The sequence below is a fragment of the Babylonia areolata genome, chromosome 29 (genome assembly GCF_041734735.1).
Source record: "Babylonia areolata isolate BAREFJ2019XMU chromosome 29, ASM4173473v1, whole genome shotgun sequence".
Lineage (NCBI taxonomy): Eukaryota > Metazoa > Mollusca > Gastropoda > Neogastropoda > Buccinidae > Babylonia > Babylonia areolata.
Window position 1 is genome coordinate 21,760,750 of NC_134904.1, and position 21,285 is coordinate 21,782,034.

At 47.1% G+C, this 21,285-nt stretch overlaps 1 protein-coding gene across 1 annotated transcript; it reads left to right on the top strand.

The window, feature by feature from the left end:
• The first annotated feature begins 5,107 nt into the window (after positions 1 to 5,107).
• On the top strand, positions 5,108 to 17,640 carry LOC143274772 (uncharacterized). Its single transcript, XM_076578695.1, has 8 exons — positions 5,108 to 5,235; positions 8,288 to 8,416; positions 9,634 to 9,828; positions 11,132 to 11,256; positions 12,224 to 12,308; positions 13,247 to 13,412; positions 14,371 to 14,489; positions 16,377 to 17,640. The coding sequence occupies exons 1-8, from the start codon at positions 5,175 to 5,177 to the stop codon at positions 16,547 to 16,549; spliced, it is 1,053 nt and encodes a 350-aa protein (XP_076434810.1). The 5' UTR covers positions 5,108 to 5,174; the 3' UTR covers positions 16,550 to 17,640.
• The last annotated feature ends 3,645 nt before the right edge of the window (positions 17,641 to 21,285 follow it).

A 21,285-nucleotide genomic window follows, 5' to 3' on the forward strand; every position in this document is an offset into this window, starting at 1 on the left:
CACGTCACACAGCTCACAGTGAATGACCGTCACGTCACACAGCTCACAGTCAGTGAATGACCGTCACATCACACAGCTCACAGTGAATGACCGTCACATCACACAGCTCACAGTGAATGACCGTCACGTCACACAGCTCACAGTGAATGACCGTCACATCACACAGCTCACAGTGAATGACCGTCACATCACACAGCTCACAGTGAATGACCGTCACATCACACAGCTCACAGTGAATGACCGTCACGTCACACAGCTCACAGTGAATGACCGTCACATCACACAGCTCACAGTGAATGACCGTCACGTCACACAGCTCACAGTGAATGACCGTCACGTCACACAGCTCACAGTGAATGACCGTCACGTCACACAGCTCACAGTGAATGACCGTCACGTCACACAGCTCACAGTGAATGACCGTCACATCACACAGCTCACAGTGAATGAACGTCACATCACACAGCTCACAGTGAATGACCGTCACGTCACACAGCTCACAGTGAATGACCGTCACGTCACACAGCTCACAGTGAATGACCGTCACGTCACACAGCTCACAGTGAATGACCGTCACGTCACACAGCTTACAGTGAATGACCGTCACGTCACACAGCTCACAGTGAATGACCGTCACACAGCTCACAGTGAATGACCGTCACGTCACACAGCTCACAGTCAGTGAATGACCGTCACGTCACACAGCTCACAGTGAATGACCGTCACGTCACACAGCTCACAGTGAATGACCGTCACGTCACACAGCTCACAGTGAATGACCGTCACGTCACACAGCTCACAGTCAATGACCGTCACATCACACAGCTCACAGTGAATGACCGTCACGTCACACAGCTCACAGTGAATGACCGTCACGTCACACAGCTCACAGTGAATGACCGTCACATCACACAGCTCACAGTGAATGACCGTCACGTCACACAGCTCACAGTGAATGACCGTCACATCACACAGCTCACAGTGAATGACCGTCACATCACACAGCTCACAGTGAATGACCGTCACATCACACAGCTCACAGTGAATGACCGTCACGTCACACAGCTCACAGGTGAATGACCGTCACATCACACAGCTCACAGTGAATGACCGTCACATCACACAGCTCACAGTGAATGACCGTCACGTCACACAGCTCACAGTGAATGACCGTCACGTCACACAGCTCACAGTGAATGACCGTCACGTCACACAGCTCACAGTGAATGACCGTCACATCACACAGCTCACAGTGAATGACCGTCACGTCACACAGCTCACAGTGAATGACCGTCACATCACACAGCTCAGAGTGAATGACCGTCACATCACACAGCTCACAGTGAATGACCATCACATCACACAGCTCACAGTCAATGACCGTCACATCACACAGCTACAGTCAGTGAATGACCGTCACGTCACACAGCTCACAGTCAGAAAATGACCATGACATCACACAGCTCACAGTCAATGAATGACCGTCACGTCACACAGCTCACAGTCAATGACCGTCACGTCACACATCTCACAGTGAATGACAGTCACGTCACACAGCTCACAGTCAATGACCGTCACGTCACACAGCTCACAGTCAGTGAATGACCGTCACATCACACAGCTCACAGTGAATGACCGTCACATCACACAGCTCACAGTCAGTCAATGACCGTCACATCACACAGCTCACAGTCAATGACCGTCACGTCACACAGCTCACAGTCAGTGAATGACCGTCACATCACACAGCTCACAGTCAATGACCGTCACGTCACACAGCTCACAGTGAATGACCGTCACATCACACAGCTCACAGTGAATGACTGTCACATCACACAGCTCACAGTCAGTGAATGACCGTCACATCACACAGCTCACAGTGAATGACCGTCACATCACACAGCTCACAGTGAATGACCGTCACGTCACACAGCTCACAGTCAGTGAATGACCGTCACATCACACAGCTCACAGTGAATGACCGTCACATCACACAGCTCACAGTGAATGACCGTCACGTCACACAGCTCACAGTGAATGACCGTCACATCACACAGCTCACAGTCAGTGAATGACCGTCACGTCACACAGCTCACAGTGAATGACCGTCACATCACACAGCTCACAGTGAATGACCGTCACGTCACACAGCTCACAGTGAATGACCGTCACATCACACAGCTCACAGTGAATGACCGTCACGTCACACAGCTCACAGTGAATGACCGTCACGTCACACAGCTCACAGTGAATGACCGTCACATCACACAGCTCACAGTGAATGACCGTCACATCACACAGCTCACAGTGAATGACCGTCACGTCACACAGCTCACAGTCAGTGAATGACCGTCACATCACACAGCTCACACCTCCACTTTCTTCCACCCGGGGTGGCGCTACACTGTTGAACACTGACAACTAGGGTAGGTATGGATAATTGCAAATAGACGTCTAATTGCGAACGATTTGTATACTGCCCCACTTCGACGCGTTCTTAACGGTTGCATTTCACAATTTCACGTCTGCTTCATCCTTTTTTCTAATACCTTAGTGAATATCATTTTCCACGAAACAGTCAAACATCAGCTATTTATGACTATTTCCGCGCTCTTTCTTCTCTTCGCGCACCTTTGCCGACCAAAGTTAGAAACGTGCTATCAAAATCCTAAATCAATGGAAGCCGTTAGTAGGACTTGAACTTTGACAGTTTAAAATAGTTGATTGGATCGGATATGTTGAATGCGCATTGCCATTGCTGGGAGAATTTAAGAAAACATATTGGCGTCAGTTTTTACAGACATCTGCAAAATAGTGCCGTTTGCAATCAGACCATAGGATGTTTTGACGTGAGTCTATTTGCGAACGATGTTGCACAGCTACTGAGCACTCTCGAAAGGGTGTGTTTGTGTGCGGTGTGGGGTTTGTGTGTTTAACTGTCTGTGTGTATGTGTGCATGTGTGATCAAAACCAACAACACAACAGTCTGGTGCGATGCTCCAATAATAAGTTAGGTCTAATGAGTTCAAGACCTGCTTCCGTTTTAATTGTCAACATGTACCCAAAGCAATCGTTCGCAATGAGATTTGCCCGTTCGCATTTACCCTCAGGCTCCCGACCCCTGCCGTTTCAAACGTCGACAAAACGAGGAAAAGAATGAGCAGACGGACTTTTCCTGTTGCGACCAGCTGGAGAAAGCATTCAAAAACAAAAGAACTACGTTTGACTATCGCACGACGTGTTATTTACAGTGCGCACATTGAGCTGGTCGCTTCTACCGGCTCGTTCGCAATTACCCATACCTTCCCTACACTGCACACAAAAATGGCGACAACACTTGAGAATCACGCCACACTGACCTTATTTCACTTCTGTCCAGCAGTGTTGGGTTGAAGCGTCCTGCTCAGTGACCACTCCTCACCATCGATGGAAGGGGGTGGGGCGGGGGGCAGTATGGCATGGAAGCGTGGCTGAAGGATTTGAGCAGGAGCTACATTGGTATCTTGTGACGTGGCTATGAGAGAATGTGTGCGTGTGTGTGTTCAATTTCATTTAATGTCTGTCCACATTAAGTGATACTAGACCCGATAAAGGGAGGAGGCGGGGGGCGGGGAGTCAGAAGAAAAAGGGATAAAAACAATACTATTCACAACATTAATTCAATAACAATCTAACTAAGAGAATAACTTTCCAATTCTAAAACGTATAGGTGTAAAAGAAAAGAAAAGAAAAGATTTTTTTATCAAAAAAAAATTCAAAGGTTATAACAACAACCCAATTAGACTATTTTACAAAGACAGGGGGTGGGGTGGAATCAAACAAACATTGAAAAGTCCAAGATTTCTTGCCCCCCCCCCCCCCTCCCCTCCCCCCCCCCCCCCCCCCCCCCCCCAACACACACACACACCCTTAAAAAAAGAGGGAAAAGGTTATAAAGTTATAACAACAATCCAACTGGACTGTTTAACAATGATTTAACAGTTGGACGATCTAACAATGTGCGTGTGGGTGTTGATGTGTGGGTCTGGGTGTGTGATAACACCCCTCTTCCAGTGGCCTTGCCAAAACAGTCCCTCAGGAACTGCAGAGGGCCGAGGGAGGTTAGAGGGGGGACGGGGGGGGGTGGCGATGGGAAAGAAGGAACATCCTTTGCAGAGGCCCAGGCTTTGACACACATCCGACAGACCTGGAGGAATCTGGTGAACAGTTCTTCTGTGCAGCACACCACTGACCCTTCACACAGTTAAGGGAGAAGACGACGACGACGACGAAGAAGAAGAAGAAGAAGATCAGTATCATGATGGTGCAGCTGTTGAAATGAATTGATGAATCCGGTCACGAAAGAATCAATAGTTCTTCATGTTGCATGTTTCATTGTCGACTTACAGAGGGAGTTAGTATAATTATGTAAGTGTCAGTGTACGGGTGTGGCGTGTGTGTGTGTGTGTGTGTGTGTGTGAATACCCTCTTCACGTAGTGCACCAAAACATGACGTTGTTCTGTGACTAGAAACCCGATTTTCGCGCAGAGAAATCTATCAGAGCAAAACAAAAAAACAAAAAAAGGTTATGCGATGCAGTAGTTGAAACAACACAATTGAAAATACAATATAGAGGCGTGACTAGTATGTCACACATATACAGACGTTTTCTTTCTTTTCTTTTTAACCATTGCCCATCTCCCTTTCCTAGTACCCCACCTCTCTTCATCCATCTCTGTCCACCCCAATGTCTCCAAACGCCCCTGGCCGTCAGCTCTGTTTCAATCCTGTAAACTAACATGACCCACTGATTCATTCCCACACCCACCCCCCCCACACCACATTCCTCCCCCACTACCCTCCATACACCCTACCACCCTCCCCACTTCCGGTCGTTGTGACAGCAGGAGTTGCGTGGCTTGGTGTAAAACATCTGGTGTGCCCCAGGGGAGCGGCGTCATTAAGAGAAATGAGAGGCAGAGTACATGAAGGGACGCCCCGAGACGCTGATCCTGGGGACTTAACATTGTGTGTTGGCCCTCAGTGTTCAGACTGATCCTGGGGACTTAACATTGTGTGTTGGCCATCGGTGTTCTCTGCAAACCAGGCCAGCTGTCGTCTGGCGCTCTCCTCCATATAAACGCTCCTTCCATTGCCGTGTCCCACAAGAGTCTCACACTGTCACAAGTTCATCATGCAGGCCACTGTTCTCTTCTCTTGTCTGGCTCTAACCCTGCAGTTTATGCAGGGATGCGGTATGTGTTTGCTTTGCTTGTTGACGATGTTAACTTAACACTAAACTTCTACACCAACAGTTTGCTGCTGATGACTCCTGTGGGTAATTCTTCTTGCAAACAATTAGTTCATGTAACGGAGAACATTGACTGCGGGGTGAAGAGTAAAGGAAGTTTGATATACTAGAAAAGGACACCTCAGAGAGGTTAGTGGTGCTCGGGAGACTAAGTAGTTGTGCTCTGGTGATGTTTCTAGAGCAGCGTCGGTTGTGGCGTGACAGGACTGTTCGGGAATGCCAGTCTTTCCCACACCTTGCGTCGCAGACAAAGTCTGATGCTGGTCTGTTTGTCAGACTTTGAGCCTCTCTTTTTAGACAGGTATATCGCAGATAGCATTGGGATATTGTACAACATGATGCATTACTTATAAACAAAGTTACCGGAGACTTTGAGCCCTTCTTTTGAGACAGGTATATCGCAGATAACATTGGGATATTGTGCAACATGATGCATTACTTATAATAATAATAATAATAATAATAATAATGGATACTTATATAGCACACTATCCAGAAATCTGCTCTAGGTGCTTTACAAAAACGCTTTTGATAACATAAAACATTATATCTATGTTACATACACACACCAAAATGTGACCACACACACACACACACACACACACACACACACACACACACGCACGCACGCACGCACGCACACACACACACACTGCATACATACATTTTAACATACATGTGTATCTAACAGCTACCCTAACACATACACACACATAGGCAGGCACATACTTACATAAACACACGCACACACAATACACATTCATATACATGCATGTAGTTGTGGGCCTGCCACAACTGAACTTATTGCTGAGGGAAAAGGTGAGTTTTGAGACGAGATTTAAAAGATGCGAGGGAATCAGAATGACGAGGTTATCAGGGAGCTTGTTCCACGTCTTTGGCGATTGAAAAGAAACTTATAAACAAAGTTACCCCGGTTTCTGTTTTCAACTGACCTTGAAAAAGCTTTCAACACCGTAAATAGGGGCCATACGAGAAGCGTTCTTTCAACATTTGGTTTCGGATAGGGTTGTTCATGGCAAAATTCTGCGTAAAAATCCATTTTGACAGTAAAACAAATGTCCTTGCAGGCAGAAAAAGGAAGAAAAAAAGGTGGCGCTCTCACTATGGCGACGTGCTCTCCCTGGGGAGAGTAGCCTGAATATTACACAGTTTTGACAAAATAGTAACACAATACAATACAATACAAAGGAGTTGAAAACGTACATTTTTTCTTAAAAAATATTAAAGCTTGTGTGATGGTAAACAGAAACATTTTTCAGACTTTGACCATAAACAGAGGGTGTCGACAGGGTGAACCGGTGTCACCTTACTAATTTATGTTTCTTTGGCTTGTAAAGTTCAGAAGACATAGATATCAACGAAATACAGACCCAGAATCTAAAATAAGTCAGTTTGCTGACGACATGTTGGTTACTGTGGAATGAGACAGGAAATCTGACGAAAAATTGTTTAAAGTTCGGGGGAGTTTGGGGACATTTCAGGTCTTAAGTTGAACTTTGGAAAATAATAAACTGTCAATGTTCAGCTAGGTAAAAAGAAAAAAAATCAAATATAACAATTATATAGAGAACAAACTATGAAATGGAATCCTTCTCACATGTTGGGCGAGGAACAGAAGTCATAGCACAAATCAGTACACGTTTCGATCCTAAAGTCATCAACAGGCTGAATGTACAATCGATACAAAACAAAACAAAACAAAAATCGAGCAAACTGAGAGAGGCTGGAACATTTTTTGTTTCGACGATGGCTCTCTTTTACCCATCGATCTTGTTAACTGACAACAAGATTGTTGCAGGTTGGTAGAGCACAATATGAATATGTCATTTTATGGCATCAAACAAGGCTGGGTTTTTTCGTTTAACTATTTCGCACTTGTCAATCACACTATCGTTCTATCTATACGGTAGGTTTGTTTCAAAATATGTCATATTAAACATGATAAATTTTATGAACAAAATCAAATCTGCCACAAGCTTCTGAACACTAAACAGCATACTAATCATCTAACCATTATTTGCCACTGGTTGATACATATAATTGGTTTTATAAACAAGTAGATGGGCGATGTTTGAAATTTTGAAGGGCTTTCTGGCGCTTTTGTCTCAGTGTATATTGGTTGTTGACTGTACACTGTTATTGGCGATAGATTCGGTTAGTCGCCGTGTTAGACTACAGTTCGGTTGACGCCAGCAGTGCGCTGAATATGAAATGACATGAAGAGTCTAAGTCCTTGAAACTCAAAGTTGTTACAACAAAAAGAAAAAGGAAAGAAACTGTGGTGTGAAGACGCTTCAGCCGAGTACTACAGTGGCTGAAATGAGGCACAACTGGTACAGATCTCTCTGCTCTCTTTGATTCACACCCACACAACAATGTCGACGATAAGTAACAAGTTCAAAGTCTTCACCTGTCTCAGAATATTCACTGTTTCAATGTTCACGTGACCGTTTAATAATTCCCAACTGGAGATTAATTATAACCTTCACTGAGCTCCACTCAGATTGGAATTCTCTCCCTCTCTCTCTTTCCCTCTCTCTCTCTCTCCCTCTCTCTCTCTCTCTGTGAAATAGATAGGTAAATAGATGAATGAAATAATAATGAAAACAATAACAAAAACAATCAATAAACCGAAAACTCTATCATCATGACCCAGTACGACCAATCACGATGCACATTCTAAAGACAAACTTATCCATTGCATTGAATATTTGAAGCTTCTAGAACTATTTATTGTATGCTTCCGCTTTCTGAACCACACACACACACACACACACACACACACACACACACACACACACGCCTTCAATAGAATATTCCGGAGCTTTCTATCTCCCGACTACTTCCGTTTTTCTTCTCACTGTGCTGAGTTGTGTGAACAAACGAATGAATGAATGAATGGACGAATGAACGAATGAATGAACGGATTAATTAATTAATTAATCAACACGGTGTGCTGTGCCTGGTGGTCCCAGTGGGGGCAGTGACCTGCAACAAGGGACAGATCACGTGTGCCGCTAACGCGCAGTGCGATGCCAGCGACAATTGCCAGTGCAAGCCGGGCTTCAACGGCAACGGCAGGGTCCACTGCGTCGCCAGCCGCTGTGAGCATTTTGTGTCTCTCTTACTCCCTGTCTGTCTCCCTGTGTCTCTGTTACTCTCTGTCTCCCTGAGTCTGTCTTATTCCCTGTCTCTCCCCCTGAGTCTCTGTTACACTCTGTCTGTCTCCCTCTCTCTCTGTCTCTCTCTCTCTCTGTCTGTCTCCCTCTGTCTCTGTTACTCTCTGTCTGTCACCCTCTGTCTCTATTTGTCTCTGTCTGTCTGAACGTCTGTCTCTGCCTCCCTCTGTCTCTGTCTCTGTTTCTCTCTGTCTCTCTCTGTCCCAGTTTCTGTCTGTCTCCCTCTGTATCTGTTTCTGTCTGTCTCCCTCTGTCTCTGTTTCTGTCTCCCTCTCTGTTTCTCTCTGTTTCTCTCTGTCTCCCTCTGTCTCTGTTTCTCTCTGTCTCCCTCTGTCTCTGTTTCTCTCTGTCTCTGTTTCTGTTTCTCTCTGTTTCCCTCTGTCTCTGTTTCTCTCTGTCTCCCTCTGTCTCAGTTTCTCTCTGTCTCCCTCTGTCTCTGTCTCAGTTTCTCTCTCTCTCTCTCACGTATGTGTGTGTATGTGTGTTTGCGTGCGTGTGTAAGTGTGTGTGTGTGTGTGTGTAAGTGTGTGTGTGTGTGTGTGTGTGTGTGTGTGTGTGTGTGTGTGTGTGTAAGTGTGTGTGTGTGTATGTGTGTGTGTGTGTGTGTGTGTGCGTATGTGTGTGTGTATGCGTGTGCGCGCGTATGTGTTCGTTTGCTGACCAAGTTCACTCTCCATTCGTTCCAAACGAACGGATGGACAAGACACAAAAAACAGTCGGACAGAACTGACCCAGGAGAGGAAAAGCCGGTGATGGTCCGCGTTGCACGTGCGTTCTTTGTTGCGCTACGTTTTGCTGCGTGTTAAGTCCATGAAATAAAGCGTAGACCTGGGAACTTTCTTGATTTACACCAAGTAAAACTTCCATAGACGTTTCGCAATGCTGATCAAACAAACTTAGCCTTATTCCGTTGACTTAGAGAAACAGTGTTAATTAGTTCAGAATTAAGCGAAACCTGTCGCTGCCAAAGCTCGCTCATGAAGCGGCAGCCTAGGTGGCGCGCTTTTGGTGACAGCTTACTGTCAGTTAACGATTTTGCTGGCAGTTAGACTGCGCTATCTGATTGCTTGTTTGTAGCAACCGGCCCCTTGGACGCTGGAAAAGCTAGCTGTGTAACCATGGGTGGTTTGTGTTTGGGTCAGGCACGTGCACAGCGTACGCGGATCCTCGCTTCACGCTTTTCGACGCGCCTCCCAACCAGCTGATGATGAAGGCCAACCTGCCCTGTTCCGTGGACCTCGTCCGGCCCACCTCCCCCATCAACACCATCAACTTCCTCAGTGGCACCACCGCCTGTATCCTCAGCTACGTCACTGCCCACCCGGAAGTCCGCCCTGGTCAGTGCCTCGGGCTCTGTTGGTGTTCTCTGTGGGGGGGGAAGGGGGGTGGATGTGTGTGTGTGTGTGTGTGTGTGTGTGTGTGTGTGTGTGTGTGTGTGTGTGTGTGTGTGAGCACTTCAACTTCATCAAGGTTCTGGTGAAAAGGAGCTTTGGAAAGGTACTTGTGTGGGGGGGCGTGTGTCGGGGGCGTGGGGGGTGTAGGGGGGAGCATGGGAGTATGGGATGTGTGTTTATTTGTGTGTTGTGTGTATGTGTGTGTGTGTGTGTGTGTGTGTGTGTGTGCGCGCGCGCGCGCGTGTGTGTATGTGTGTTTGCGTGTGTGTCGGGGGGGGGGGGGATGGAGTGTGTGTTTGTGTGCGTGTGTGTGTGTGTGTGTGTGTGTGTGTGTGTAGGGATGACGTCTGTGTGTGTGTGTGTGTGTGTTTGCAAGTTGACAAAGGAAACGGCAGTCAGGATAATACACATAAATGTGGTGTGATGGCCTAGAGGTAACGCGTCCGCCTAGGAAGCGAGAGAATTTGAGCGCGCTGGTTCGAATCACAGCTCAGCCGCCGATATTTTCTCCTCCTCCGCTAGACCTTGAATGGTGGTCTGGACGCTAGTCATTCGGATGAGACGATAAACCGAGGTCCCGTGTGCAGCATGCACTTAGCCCACGTAAAAGAACCCACGGCAACAAAAGGGTTGTTCCTGGCTAAATTCTAGTGTAGAAAAATCCACTTCGATAGGAAAAACAAATCAAACTGCACGCAGAAAAAAATACAAAAAATGGGTGGCGCTGTAGAGTAGCGACGCCCTCTCCCTGGACAGAGAAATCTGTTGTGATAAAACGAAAAACAAATACAATACAAATACAAATAATGATTATACGAATACAGAAGAGGTGTGTGTGGAAAATTGAACGGGGGAAACTAATGATGATGATGACGGCAAAGGTGATGCTCATGAAAGTGACAGTAATGGTGATGATAATATTTACTATTAGCGACAGTCATTATGACACGACTGCAATTACTAACAACATTTGGTACTAGCTGCGGTTAGTTTGTAGCAGTTAGTTCTGATGTTAGGACCGCTATTAGTACCGATAACAATGGTAGTTCTTTGCAGGGGTGTTATTCAGTATTAGCTGCGGTTAGTTTGTAGCAGTTAGTTCTGATGTTAGGACCGCTATTAGTACCGATAACAATGGTAGTTCTTTGCAGGGGTGTTATTCAGTATTAGCTGCGGTTAGTTTGTAGCAGTTAGTTCTGATGCTAGGAGCAGTATCAGTGCCGATAACAAGGATGGTTCTTTGCAGGGGGGTCTGCCATGGACCCTCCATTCCGTACCTTCCTCAGCGGTATCGACATGCAGGCCAACAATCTCGGCGGCGGAGCCATCACCGCTTCTGTCAAGTCCGCTGGCGCCACCATCACGCCACCCGTAATGTCATGATCATCACCATCATCATTATCATCATTGTCGTCATTATCGTCACCATCATCATCATCATCATCATCACCATCGTCATCATCATTGTCGTTATTATCGTCACCATCATCGCCATCGTCGTCATAATCGTCGTCGTCGTTATCATCATCATTATCATCGTCGTCGTCGTCATCTCTCACACACACACACACACACACACACACACACACACACACACACACACACACACAGCCGGCAAAAACCCATAGAATTCAACACAAGCGAAACGTTATTCAGTTATCTTCAGCCATTCAACACAACATTTCATTCTGAGCGGTACGTCCATTGATAAACATGGGACTGTGAATGAAACGTTTCTGCCAGTGGAAGAAAATCTTCATATAATTAATGTTCTCCTGTTCCTTCTTTTCCGTGTGTGTGTGTGTGTGTGTTAATGCCCGTGTGTGTGTGTGTGTGTGTGTGTGTGGTGTGTTAATGTCCGTTTGTGTGTGTGTGGTGTGTGTGTGAATGTCCGTGTGTGTGTGTGTGTGTGTGTGTGTGTGTGTGTGTGTGTGTGTGTGGGTGGGTGTGTGAATGTCCGTGTGTGTGTGTGTGTGTGTGTGTGTGTGTATGTGTGTGTATGTGTGCGTGTGTTAATGTCCGTGTGTGTTTGTGTGTGTGGTGTGTGTGTGTTAATGTCCGTGTGTGTGTGAGTGTGTATGTGTGTGTGTGTGTGTTAATGTCAGAGTGTGTGTGTGTGTGTGTGTGTGTGTGTGTGTGTGTTTCTCTGTGTATTTTCATGTTCGTGTGATTGTGTGTGTGAGAGAGAGAGTGTATGTGTGTGTTAATGTCCGTGTGCGTGTGTGTTTATGTGAGTGTGTGTGTATGTGTGTGTATATATATATATATATATGTGTGTGTGTGTGTGTGTGTGTGTGTGTGTGTGTGTGTGTGTGTGTGTGTGTGTGTGTGTGTGCAGAGTTCTGGAACTGCTACAACTGACGCAGATGGCTTCCACAGAGTGGTGGCGACGCAATGTGCCAACACTGAGATCGGCTTCAGGCGTGAGGACTGATGGCTGGATGACTGTGTGTGTTGTGGCTGATGATGATGATGACAATGACGATGTGCATGTTGTGTGCTCCAAGTCATTAGGATTGGATGTATATCCATGTGTTCACTTGCTCCTTCTCTCCCTGCATCCAACCTTCGCTGTGTCTGTCTGTCTGTCTGTCTGTGGCTGTCTGTCTGTTTGTCCTAAATGCAGCAACTTTTACTCTCCATCACACATACACAAAAACCAAAGTAAACAACTGAGATAAAAAAAATCAATCACAGTAAAATAATAAAACAATAAAATGTTTGTACACATATCGAAGGATTGTTATATCTCCTTTTTTTATTTCAAATTTAAAAACCAGTACTCGTTCGACCATTCAGATCACACAACCACCCCCTTCCCGATCCCCCACCCCCACCCCCTGGCCCACCGCCCCCCATCCCCCAGCCACCTGACCACTCTTGCCCTTTCTCTTGAATCGCTCGCCATTCAATACTGGTAAGCTGTGGAGCGTTGGCCTGCAGGTAACGCGTCCGCCTAGGAAACGAGATAATCTGAGCGCACTGGTTCGAATCACACCGGCAGTCGCCAGTATTTTTCTCCCCCTCCACTAGACCTTGAGTGGTGGTCTGGACGCTAGTCATTCGGATGAGACGATAAACCGAGGTCCCGTGTACAGCATGCATTTAGCACACGTAAAAGAATCCACGGGAACAGAAAGGTTGCCCCTGGTAACATTCTGTAGAAAAATCCACTTCGATAGGACAAACAAATTAAATTGCAGGCAGTAAAAAAACAACAAAAAATGGGTGGCGCTGTCAGTGTTGCGACGTGCTCTGCCTTGTGAAGAGCAGCCCGAATTTCACACAGAGGAACCTGTTGTAACAAAAAGAGTAATACAAGTACAAAACACACGGCGTGTCCTCTCTGCCTGTTCCCCAGAGACATACGGCAGTGGGTACGTGGCTCTCCCCGTGAGCCAGACGTCGCCCAACCTTGCCGGGCTGTGCGGAAACTGTAACACCAACACTGAGGAGAACGTGGGCAACACCCAGGCCGCCAACCTCGACTACTTCCTCCTCAACGTTGCCCCTCTTGCCCGCCAACAGTACGGTGTCTGCTGTCTGGACAGAGAGAGAGAGGGGGGGGGGAGAGGGGGGGGAGAGGGAAGGGAAGAGAGAGAGGGGGGCGGGGGGGGAGAGAGGGGGGGAGAGGGAAGGGAAGAGAGAGAGGGGGCGGGGGAGTGTGTGTGGCAAGGGGGAGAGAGAAGAGGTGAGAAGAGAGAGGATGAGGGGGGAAACGAGAGGGTAAGAGAGTGGAGGAGGGGGGGGGGAAGAGGGTGAGAGAGGGGAGGGAGAAGAGAGAGTGAGAGGGAGGGTGAGAGAGGAGGCGAGAGAAAGAGATACGGAGTGTGGGGGGGGGGAGAGAGGGAGGAGGGAGAGACAGAGAGGGTGAGACAGAACACTGAACTGTTAAATGTCATCAGCCGTTCAGCCCTGGTGACATGGGGAGGGGTATCTGAACAACAATGGGAAACATTTGAAAAAAGAAATTTAAACAAAATTGGAGGGTAGATAGGTTAAGAGAAAGGGTTAGCGAGGGAAAGAGGGGAAGTGTGTGACAGAGAGAGGGTGAGAGAGAGCAAGAGAGGGGAAGAGGGGAGAGGGGGTGAGTGAGAAAAAGAGGGAGAGAGAGAGAGTGGGTGGGTGAGTGAGAGAGAAGGAGAGAGAGAGCAGAGGGAGAGGTGACCATAATTCGTCGTTGCATTAACCGATTAATAATGAGCTGCTCACTAAACCGTCTGTTGATGAACGATTTCTTTCTTAATGTGCACATCATTAAGTCTTTTCATTTGTAGTTTAAAAAAAAACTAAAACAAAAAACAATAAATAATATTTTTTTAAATCCACAAAATGTGGTCATTCCCTTTCTGACACGTCTGGATGTAGGCCAATTTCCTACAAGACTATTTGAAAAAAAATAAAGTAAATATGTTCTGTGTGCGCGTGCGTGCCTGCGTTTGTGTGTGTGTGTGTGTGTGTGTGTGTGTGTGTGCTAACACACAGAGGCCCCTACGCCGACCAGTGCAAGCGCATCGCCACCGCCACACTGGCGAGTACTTGTACGGCCGCCAGACGGACCATCGCTGCCAATGTGTGTGGACAGTACCTGACTGCCAAGTTCGGTACGTACAGAACACAGATGGGGCACTTTGATTGTCTCCTTCACATTGTGTGGCTCAACGTGCAAGCACTCGTGCGTGTGTACTCTCTCTCTCTCTCTCTCTCTCTCTCTCTCTCTCTCTCTTTGTCTCGCTCGCTCGCTCGCTCGTTCACACTCTAGTCGTATGCGCATTTGTGTCACCAGCAAAACCTTATAACCCCTCTTACAGGCAAATGTCTGATAGCTGACACTTATTCTCCGTGTTACAGGCAAATGTCTGATAGCTGACACTTATTCTCCGTGTTAAGGAAACTGTCTGATAACTGACACTTATGCTTCCTGTTACAGGCAAATGTCTGATAACTGACACTTATGCTTCCTGTTACAGGCAAATGTCTGATAGCTGACACTCATGCTCCGTGTTACAGGAAACTGTCTGATAACTGACACTTATGCTCCGTGTTACAGGCAAATGTCTGATAACTGAGCCTTATAGATCGTGTTTGTTGCTTGGTTTACGTTTTTCTCTTCCATTTCGTGTATGCCAGTATACCGATCCGGAAAAGCTGTGGAATTCTAGATGTTACAGGCAAATGTCTGATTGATAACTAACACTTGCCTTCTATGTTACAGGCAAATGTCTGGTTGATAACACTTGCCTTCTATGTCACAGGCAAATGTCTGGTTGATAACTAACACTTGCCTTCTATGTCACAGGCAAATAATTATCTGATTGATAACAAACACTTGCCTTCCATGTCACAGGTAAATGTCTGGTTGATAACTAACACTTGCCTTCTATGTCACAGGCAAATGTCTGATTGATAACAAACACTTGCCTTCCATGTTACAGGCAAATGTCTGATTGATAGCAAACACTTGCCTTCCATGTCACAGGCAAATGTCTGGTTGATAACTAACACTTGCCTTCTATGTCACAGGCAAATGTCTGGTTGATAACAAACACTTGCCTTCCATGTCACAGGCAAATGTCTGATTGATAACAAACACTTGCCTTCCATGTCACAGGCAAATATCTGATTGATAGCAAACACTTGCCTTCCATGTCACAGGCAAATGTCTGGTTGATAGCAAACACTTGCCTTCCATGTCACAGGCAAATGTCTGGTTGATAACTAACACTTGCCTTCTATGTCACAGGCAAATGTCTGATTGATAACTAACACTTGCCTTCTATGTCACAGGCAAATGTCTGGTTGATAACAAACACTTGCCTTCCATGTCACAGGCAAATGTCTGATTGATAGCAAACACTTGCCTTCCATGTCACAGGCAAATGTCTGGTTGATAACTAACACTTGCCTTCCATGTCACAGGCAAATGTCTGGTTGATAACTAACACTTGCCTTCCATGTCACAGGCAAATGTCTGATTGATAACTAACACTTGCCTTCCATGTCACAGGCAAATGTCTGGTTGATAACTAACACTTGCCTTCCATGTCACAGGCAAATGTCTGGTTGATAACTAACACTTGCCTTCCATGTTACAGGCAAATGTCTGATTGATAGCAAACACTTGCCTTCCATGTTACAGGCAAATGTCTGATTGATAACTAACACTTGCCTTCTATGTCACAGGCAAATGTCTGGTTGATAACTAACACTTGCCTTCCATGTTACAGGCAAATGTCTGATTGATAACAAACACTTGCCTTCCATGTCACAGGCAAATGTCTGGTTGATAACTAACACTTGCCTTCCATGTCACAGGCAAATGTCTGGTTGATAACTAACACTTGCCTTCCATGTCACAGGCAAATGTCTGGTTGATAACTAACACTTGCCTTCCATGTCACAGGCAAATGTCTGGTTGATAACTAACACTTGCCTTCCATGTCACAGGCAAATGTCTGGTTGATAACTAACACTTGCCTTCCATGTCACAGGCAAATGTCTGATTGCTGACACTGGCCGAACCGACATAACTGATCTGACCACTTTGATGAACGCCTTCACCACCTGTGTGGAACAGGCGTGTGGGGGCTCCACAGCTGCCACCCTCTGCACGTCCCTCAAAACCCCGTCAACATCTTGCCCTGTGGTGGACCCTTGTACCTAATCCGCGTTGCCTGCCTCCTCACTGCAGCACAGTGGCTGTGACCTTGTAAGGCAGGACGAAGTTGTCGGTACTGTAGGCGCTGACTTGTTCTGGAACTGTTGATCCTAGTCAGTGACTACGAACGGCATCACCAGTGATTCTGTCTGGGTGACGTTCCAGTGACCGTAGCATACGTTCAGTCTGGGGTCTTGGCTTGTCAGGGGGGTCTCTTTTTTGGGGTACGTTCAATCTTCAGGTGTTGATAGTTTTTTTTTTGCTCGTTTATTGGGAGTTTAAAAGCAACATGTTTACAAGGCGGTGTGTTTTCAAAATAGAAAGGCGGTGCTTTTGTTGTTGTTGTTGACCACATTTTCTCTCTTATTGCCCTACCTTTTTTCTCGATATTTCTCGTTTTCCTTTTATATAATCGAACATGGATCATCACATGTTCGGTTTTATATTGATGACCAAGAAGGTTTAGAAACGAAGGGCAGATTTATTATTTTCTGTTCAAGAATCCAGAGAAATGCCAAGGAAATTTGGTGTTAAATAACACATGGTGATAAGTTCGTATTTCCATCTGCCAGAGAAAATAAACTGAAGAAAAGTATGAATGTAGAATGTCAGCACTTTAGATGGCTCAACAACTCTCTGTCTAACTTACTTTCTATATGTTCCAACCCAATGTTTGATTATTCTCCAAACAATCCTAATTAACTAATCAAATTAAAGCACCAAATTCCCCTTTTGAAAGCACTTGTCTTCACGTGGGGCACATTTATTTGTGATGCGATGCCACCGAATCTGTGTGTATGATCAGTTGTCGTATTTATCCACTTTCTTCTTTCTGTTCCAGTATAAGATCGTCGAATGTGTTTGTTGACACTTGACCATTCTTAACCAGTTGGTTTTGGTAATGTTATGTTGGCTGTAGTTATTCCTACATTGTTGGCCATGTAGTGTCGATATTGTGAATTATAACTTGTGGGTTTCCTTTTTTTTCCCCTTGTTGTTGTTGACGACTTGTCGTTAATGATTATTCAAGTTCCCTTACTTGTGCCATGCTGTTGCTGTTGAGACAGCTTCGTGGGAATAAACCCCTGCAATGGTGACTTTTCTTTTGGTCTTTGGTCACTTGAGAGAGAGAGAGATGTGGATGTTTGTGCGTGCGTGTTAGTCGATCGGGGATGTGTGTGTGAGTGTGTGCGTGTGTGTGGAGGGGTGGATATATGTGCGTGATGGGGGTGGGTGGGAGTTGCGTGGGGGATAAATACCTACATAAACACATACCTACCTACACACATATGTACACACATACCTACATAAGCACCTACCTAACTACACATATATCATACACACATACTTACATAAACACATACCAACCTACACACATATGTACACACATACCTACATAAACACCTACCTACCTACATATATACATATATACACACCTACATACATACCTACCTACATAGCTAAACACATATATACACACATACCTACCTACATACCTACACACATATATACAGACATACCTACCTACCTGCCTACCTACCTACCTACCTACATATACACACCTACCAACTTACCTACCTACCTACCTACCTTACACACATATATACACACCTACCTACCTACCTAGCTACCTAGCTACCTACATTATTATATGCACACCTACCTACCTACCTACCGACCGACCTAACAAACTACCTACCTACATTATTATATACACACCTACCTACCTACCTACACACATATATACACACATACCTACCTACCTACCTACCTTATTATACACACACATATATACACACCTACCAACCTACCTATATACATATATACACACCTACCTACCTACCTACCTACACACATATATACACACCTACCTACCTACACACACATCTATATACACACCTACCTACCTACCTACACACATATATACACATCTACCTACCTACACACATATATGCAATATTGTTGAAGTTTTAACGACTTATTGGCGCCTACACCACACCTACCTACACACATATATACACATCTTTCTACCTAACATGGTTGTGGCAGCATGGTTGGGGCAGCTGTCGTCAGGAGGGCAGTGAGGGACAGGGGACAGCTGTCGTCAGGAGGGCAGTGAGGGACAGGGGACAGCTGTCGTCAGGAGGGTAGTGAGGGACAGGGGACAGCTGTCGTGAGGAGGGCAGTGAGGGACAGGGGACAGCTGTCGTGAGGAGGGCAGAGGAGGGTAGTGAGGGACAGGGGACAGCTGTCGTCAGGAGGGCAGTGAGGGACAGGGGACAGCTGTCGTGAGGAGGGCAGTGAGGGACAGGGGACAGCTGTCGTGAGGAGGGCAGTGAGGGACAGGGGACAGCTGTCGTCAGGAGGGTAGTGAGGGACAGGGGACAGCTGTCGTGAGGAGGGTAGTGAGGGACAGGGGACAGCTGTCGTGAGGAGGGCAGTGAGGGACAGGGGACAGCTGTCGTGAGGAGGGTAGAGGAGGGTAGTGAGGGACAGGGGACAGCTGTCGTCAGGAGGGCAGTGAGGGACAGGGGACAGCTGTCGTCAGGAGGGCAGTGAGGGACAGGGGACAGCTGTCATGAGGAGGGTAGTGAGGGACGAGGGACAGCTGTCGTGAGAAGGGCAGAGGAGGGTAGTGAGGGACAGGGGACAGCTGTCGTGAGGAGGGCAGTGAGGGACAGGGGACAGCTGTCGTGAGGAGGGCAGTGAGGGACAGGGGACAGCTGTCGTGAGGAGGGTAGTGAGGGACAGGGGACAGCTGTCGTGAGGAGGGCAGAGGAGGGCAGTGAGGGACAGGGGACAGCTGTCGTGAGGAGGGCAGTGAGGGACAGGGGACAGCTGTCGTCAGGAGGGCAGTGACGGACAGGGGACAGCTGTCGTGAGGAGGGCAGAGGAGGGCAGTGAGGGACAGGGGACAGCTGTCGTGAGGAGGGCAGTGAGGGACAGGGGACAGCTGTCGTGAGGTGGGTAGTGAGGGACAGGGGACAGCTGTCATGAGGAGGGTAGTGAGGGACAGCTGTCGTGAGGAGGGCAGTGAGGGACAGGGGACAGCTGTCGTGAGGAGGGTAGTGAGGGACAGGGGACAGCTGTCGTGAGGAGGGCAGAGGAGGGCAGTGAGGGACAGGGGACAGCTGTCGTGAGGAGGGTAGTGAGGGACAGGGGACAGCTGTCGTGAGGAGGGCAGAGGAGGGCAGTGAGGGACAGGGGACAGCTGTCGTGAGGAGGGTAGTGAGATACAGGGGACAGCTTTCGGGGGGGTCTGGGCTGTAGCTCTCTTCCTCCTCCTCTGTCTGCTGATAAGTCTGCTGTGACTGAGTCAGTGCATGCATTACATCCATACATCGATACATCCAAACATACATATATGCATACATCCAAACATACATACATCCATCCATACATACATACATACATACATACATACATACATACATACATCCAAACATACATACATCCATACATCCAAACATACATACATACATACATACATACATACATACATGTTGTTGTGTGTCCATCGAGATTGATGATGACCATCGTTGTCATCCAGCTGGGGGATGGGGGGAGGGTGGTGGTGGTGGGGAGGGATGCTCATGAATCTATCTGTGAGTGCGCAGATGGCTGAATAGTCCAATCTGCGTACGAAATGTTCGCTGACAGTTGGGGCAGACAAAGACAGGCATATCATTGTCAGGGAGCTTGTTTGCCCGTGACTTTCTGGCCTGCCTCTTCTGAACAGCTGCAGCAGTCCTGTTGGCCTCGCACAACTTGGCACCTTTGTGCACAGCAGCGCGCCATTTGTCACGGTCCACTGCAGATTCCTCCCAGGAGTCAGGGTTGATATCAAACGCTTTCAGAGAGACTTTCAGAGTATCTCTGAAGCGCTTCTTCTGACCTCCATGTGATCTCTTCCCTTGTTGCAGCTCGCCATAGAAGAGCCTTTTGGGCAGCCGATGGTCTGGCATGTGCGCCACGTGTCCAGCCCAGCGAAGCTGGGACTGCATCAGGATGGTGAAGATGCTGGGAAGGGTGGCTTTTGCAAGCACCTCCGTGTCTGGGGTCCTGTCTTGCCACTTGATGTTCAGTAGCCTCCTTAGGCATGTTGTGTGGAAGTGGTTCAGCTTCTTGGCATGTCGTTGGTACACTGTCCAAGTTTCGCAGGCGTACAGTAGTGTGGGGAGAATTACTGATCTGTAGACCTTCAGTTTGGTCTCAAGACCAATGCCTCTTCTGTTCCAGACATTTGCATAGAGTCTACCAAAAGTTGCGCTTGCTCTTGCAATCCTGACGTTCACTTCATCGTCGATGGTCGCATTTTGTGACAGTGTGCTGCCAAGGTATGTGAACCGCTCCACCGCACTGAGTCTCTGACCTTTGACTGTGATGTTGGGCTCAACATGGGGTTTCCCTGGGGCTGGCTGATGGAGAACTTCAGTTTTCCTCGTGCTGATGGTAAGGCCGAAGTTCCTGCTGGCAGTGGCAAACTTGTCGACGCTGAGTTGCATGTCAGCTTCAGATCCAGCATTGAGGGCACAATCATCAGCAAATAAAAAGTCTCTGATGATGTCTGTCATGACCTTCTTTTTTGCTTGAGGCCTTCTGAGGTTAAACAGCTTGCCATCTGTTCGGTACTTTGGGCCGATTCCAACATCGCCATCTCTGAAGGCATCAGTAAGCATTGCAGAGAACATGAGACTGAACAGCGTTGGAGCCAGGACGCAGCCTTGCCTGACACCATTTGT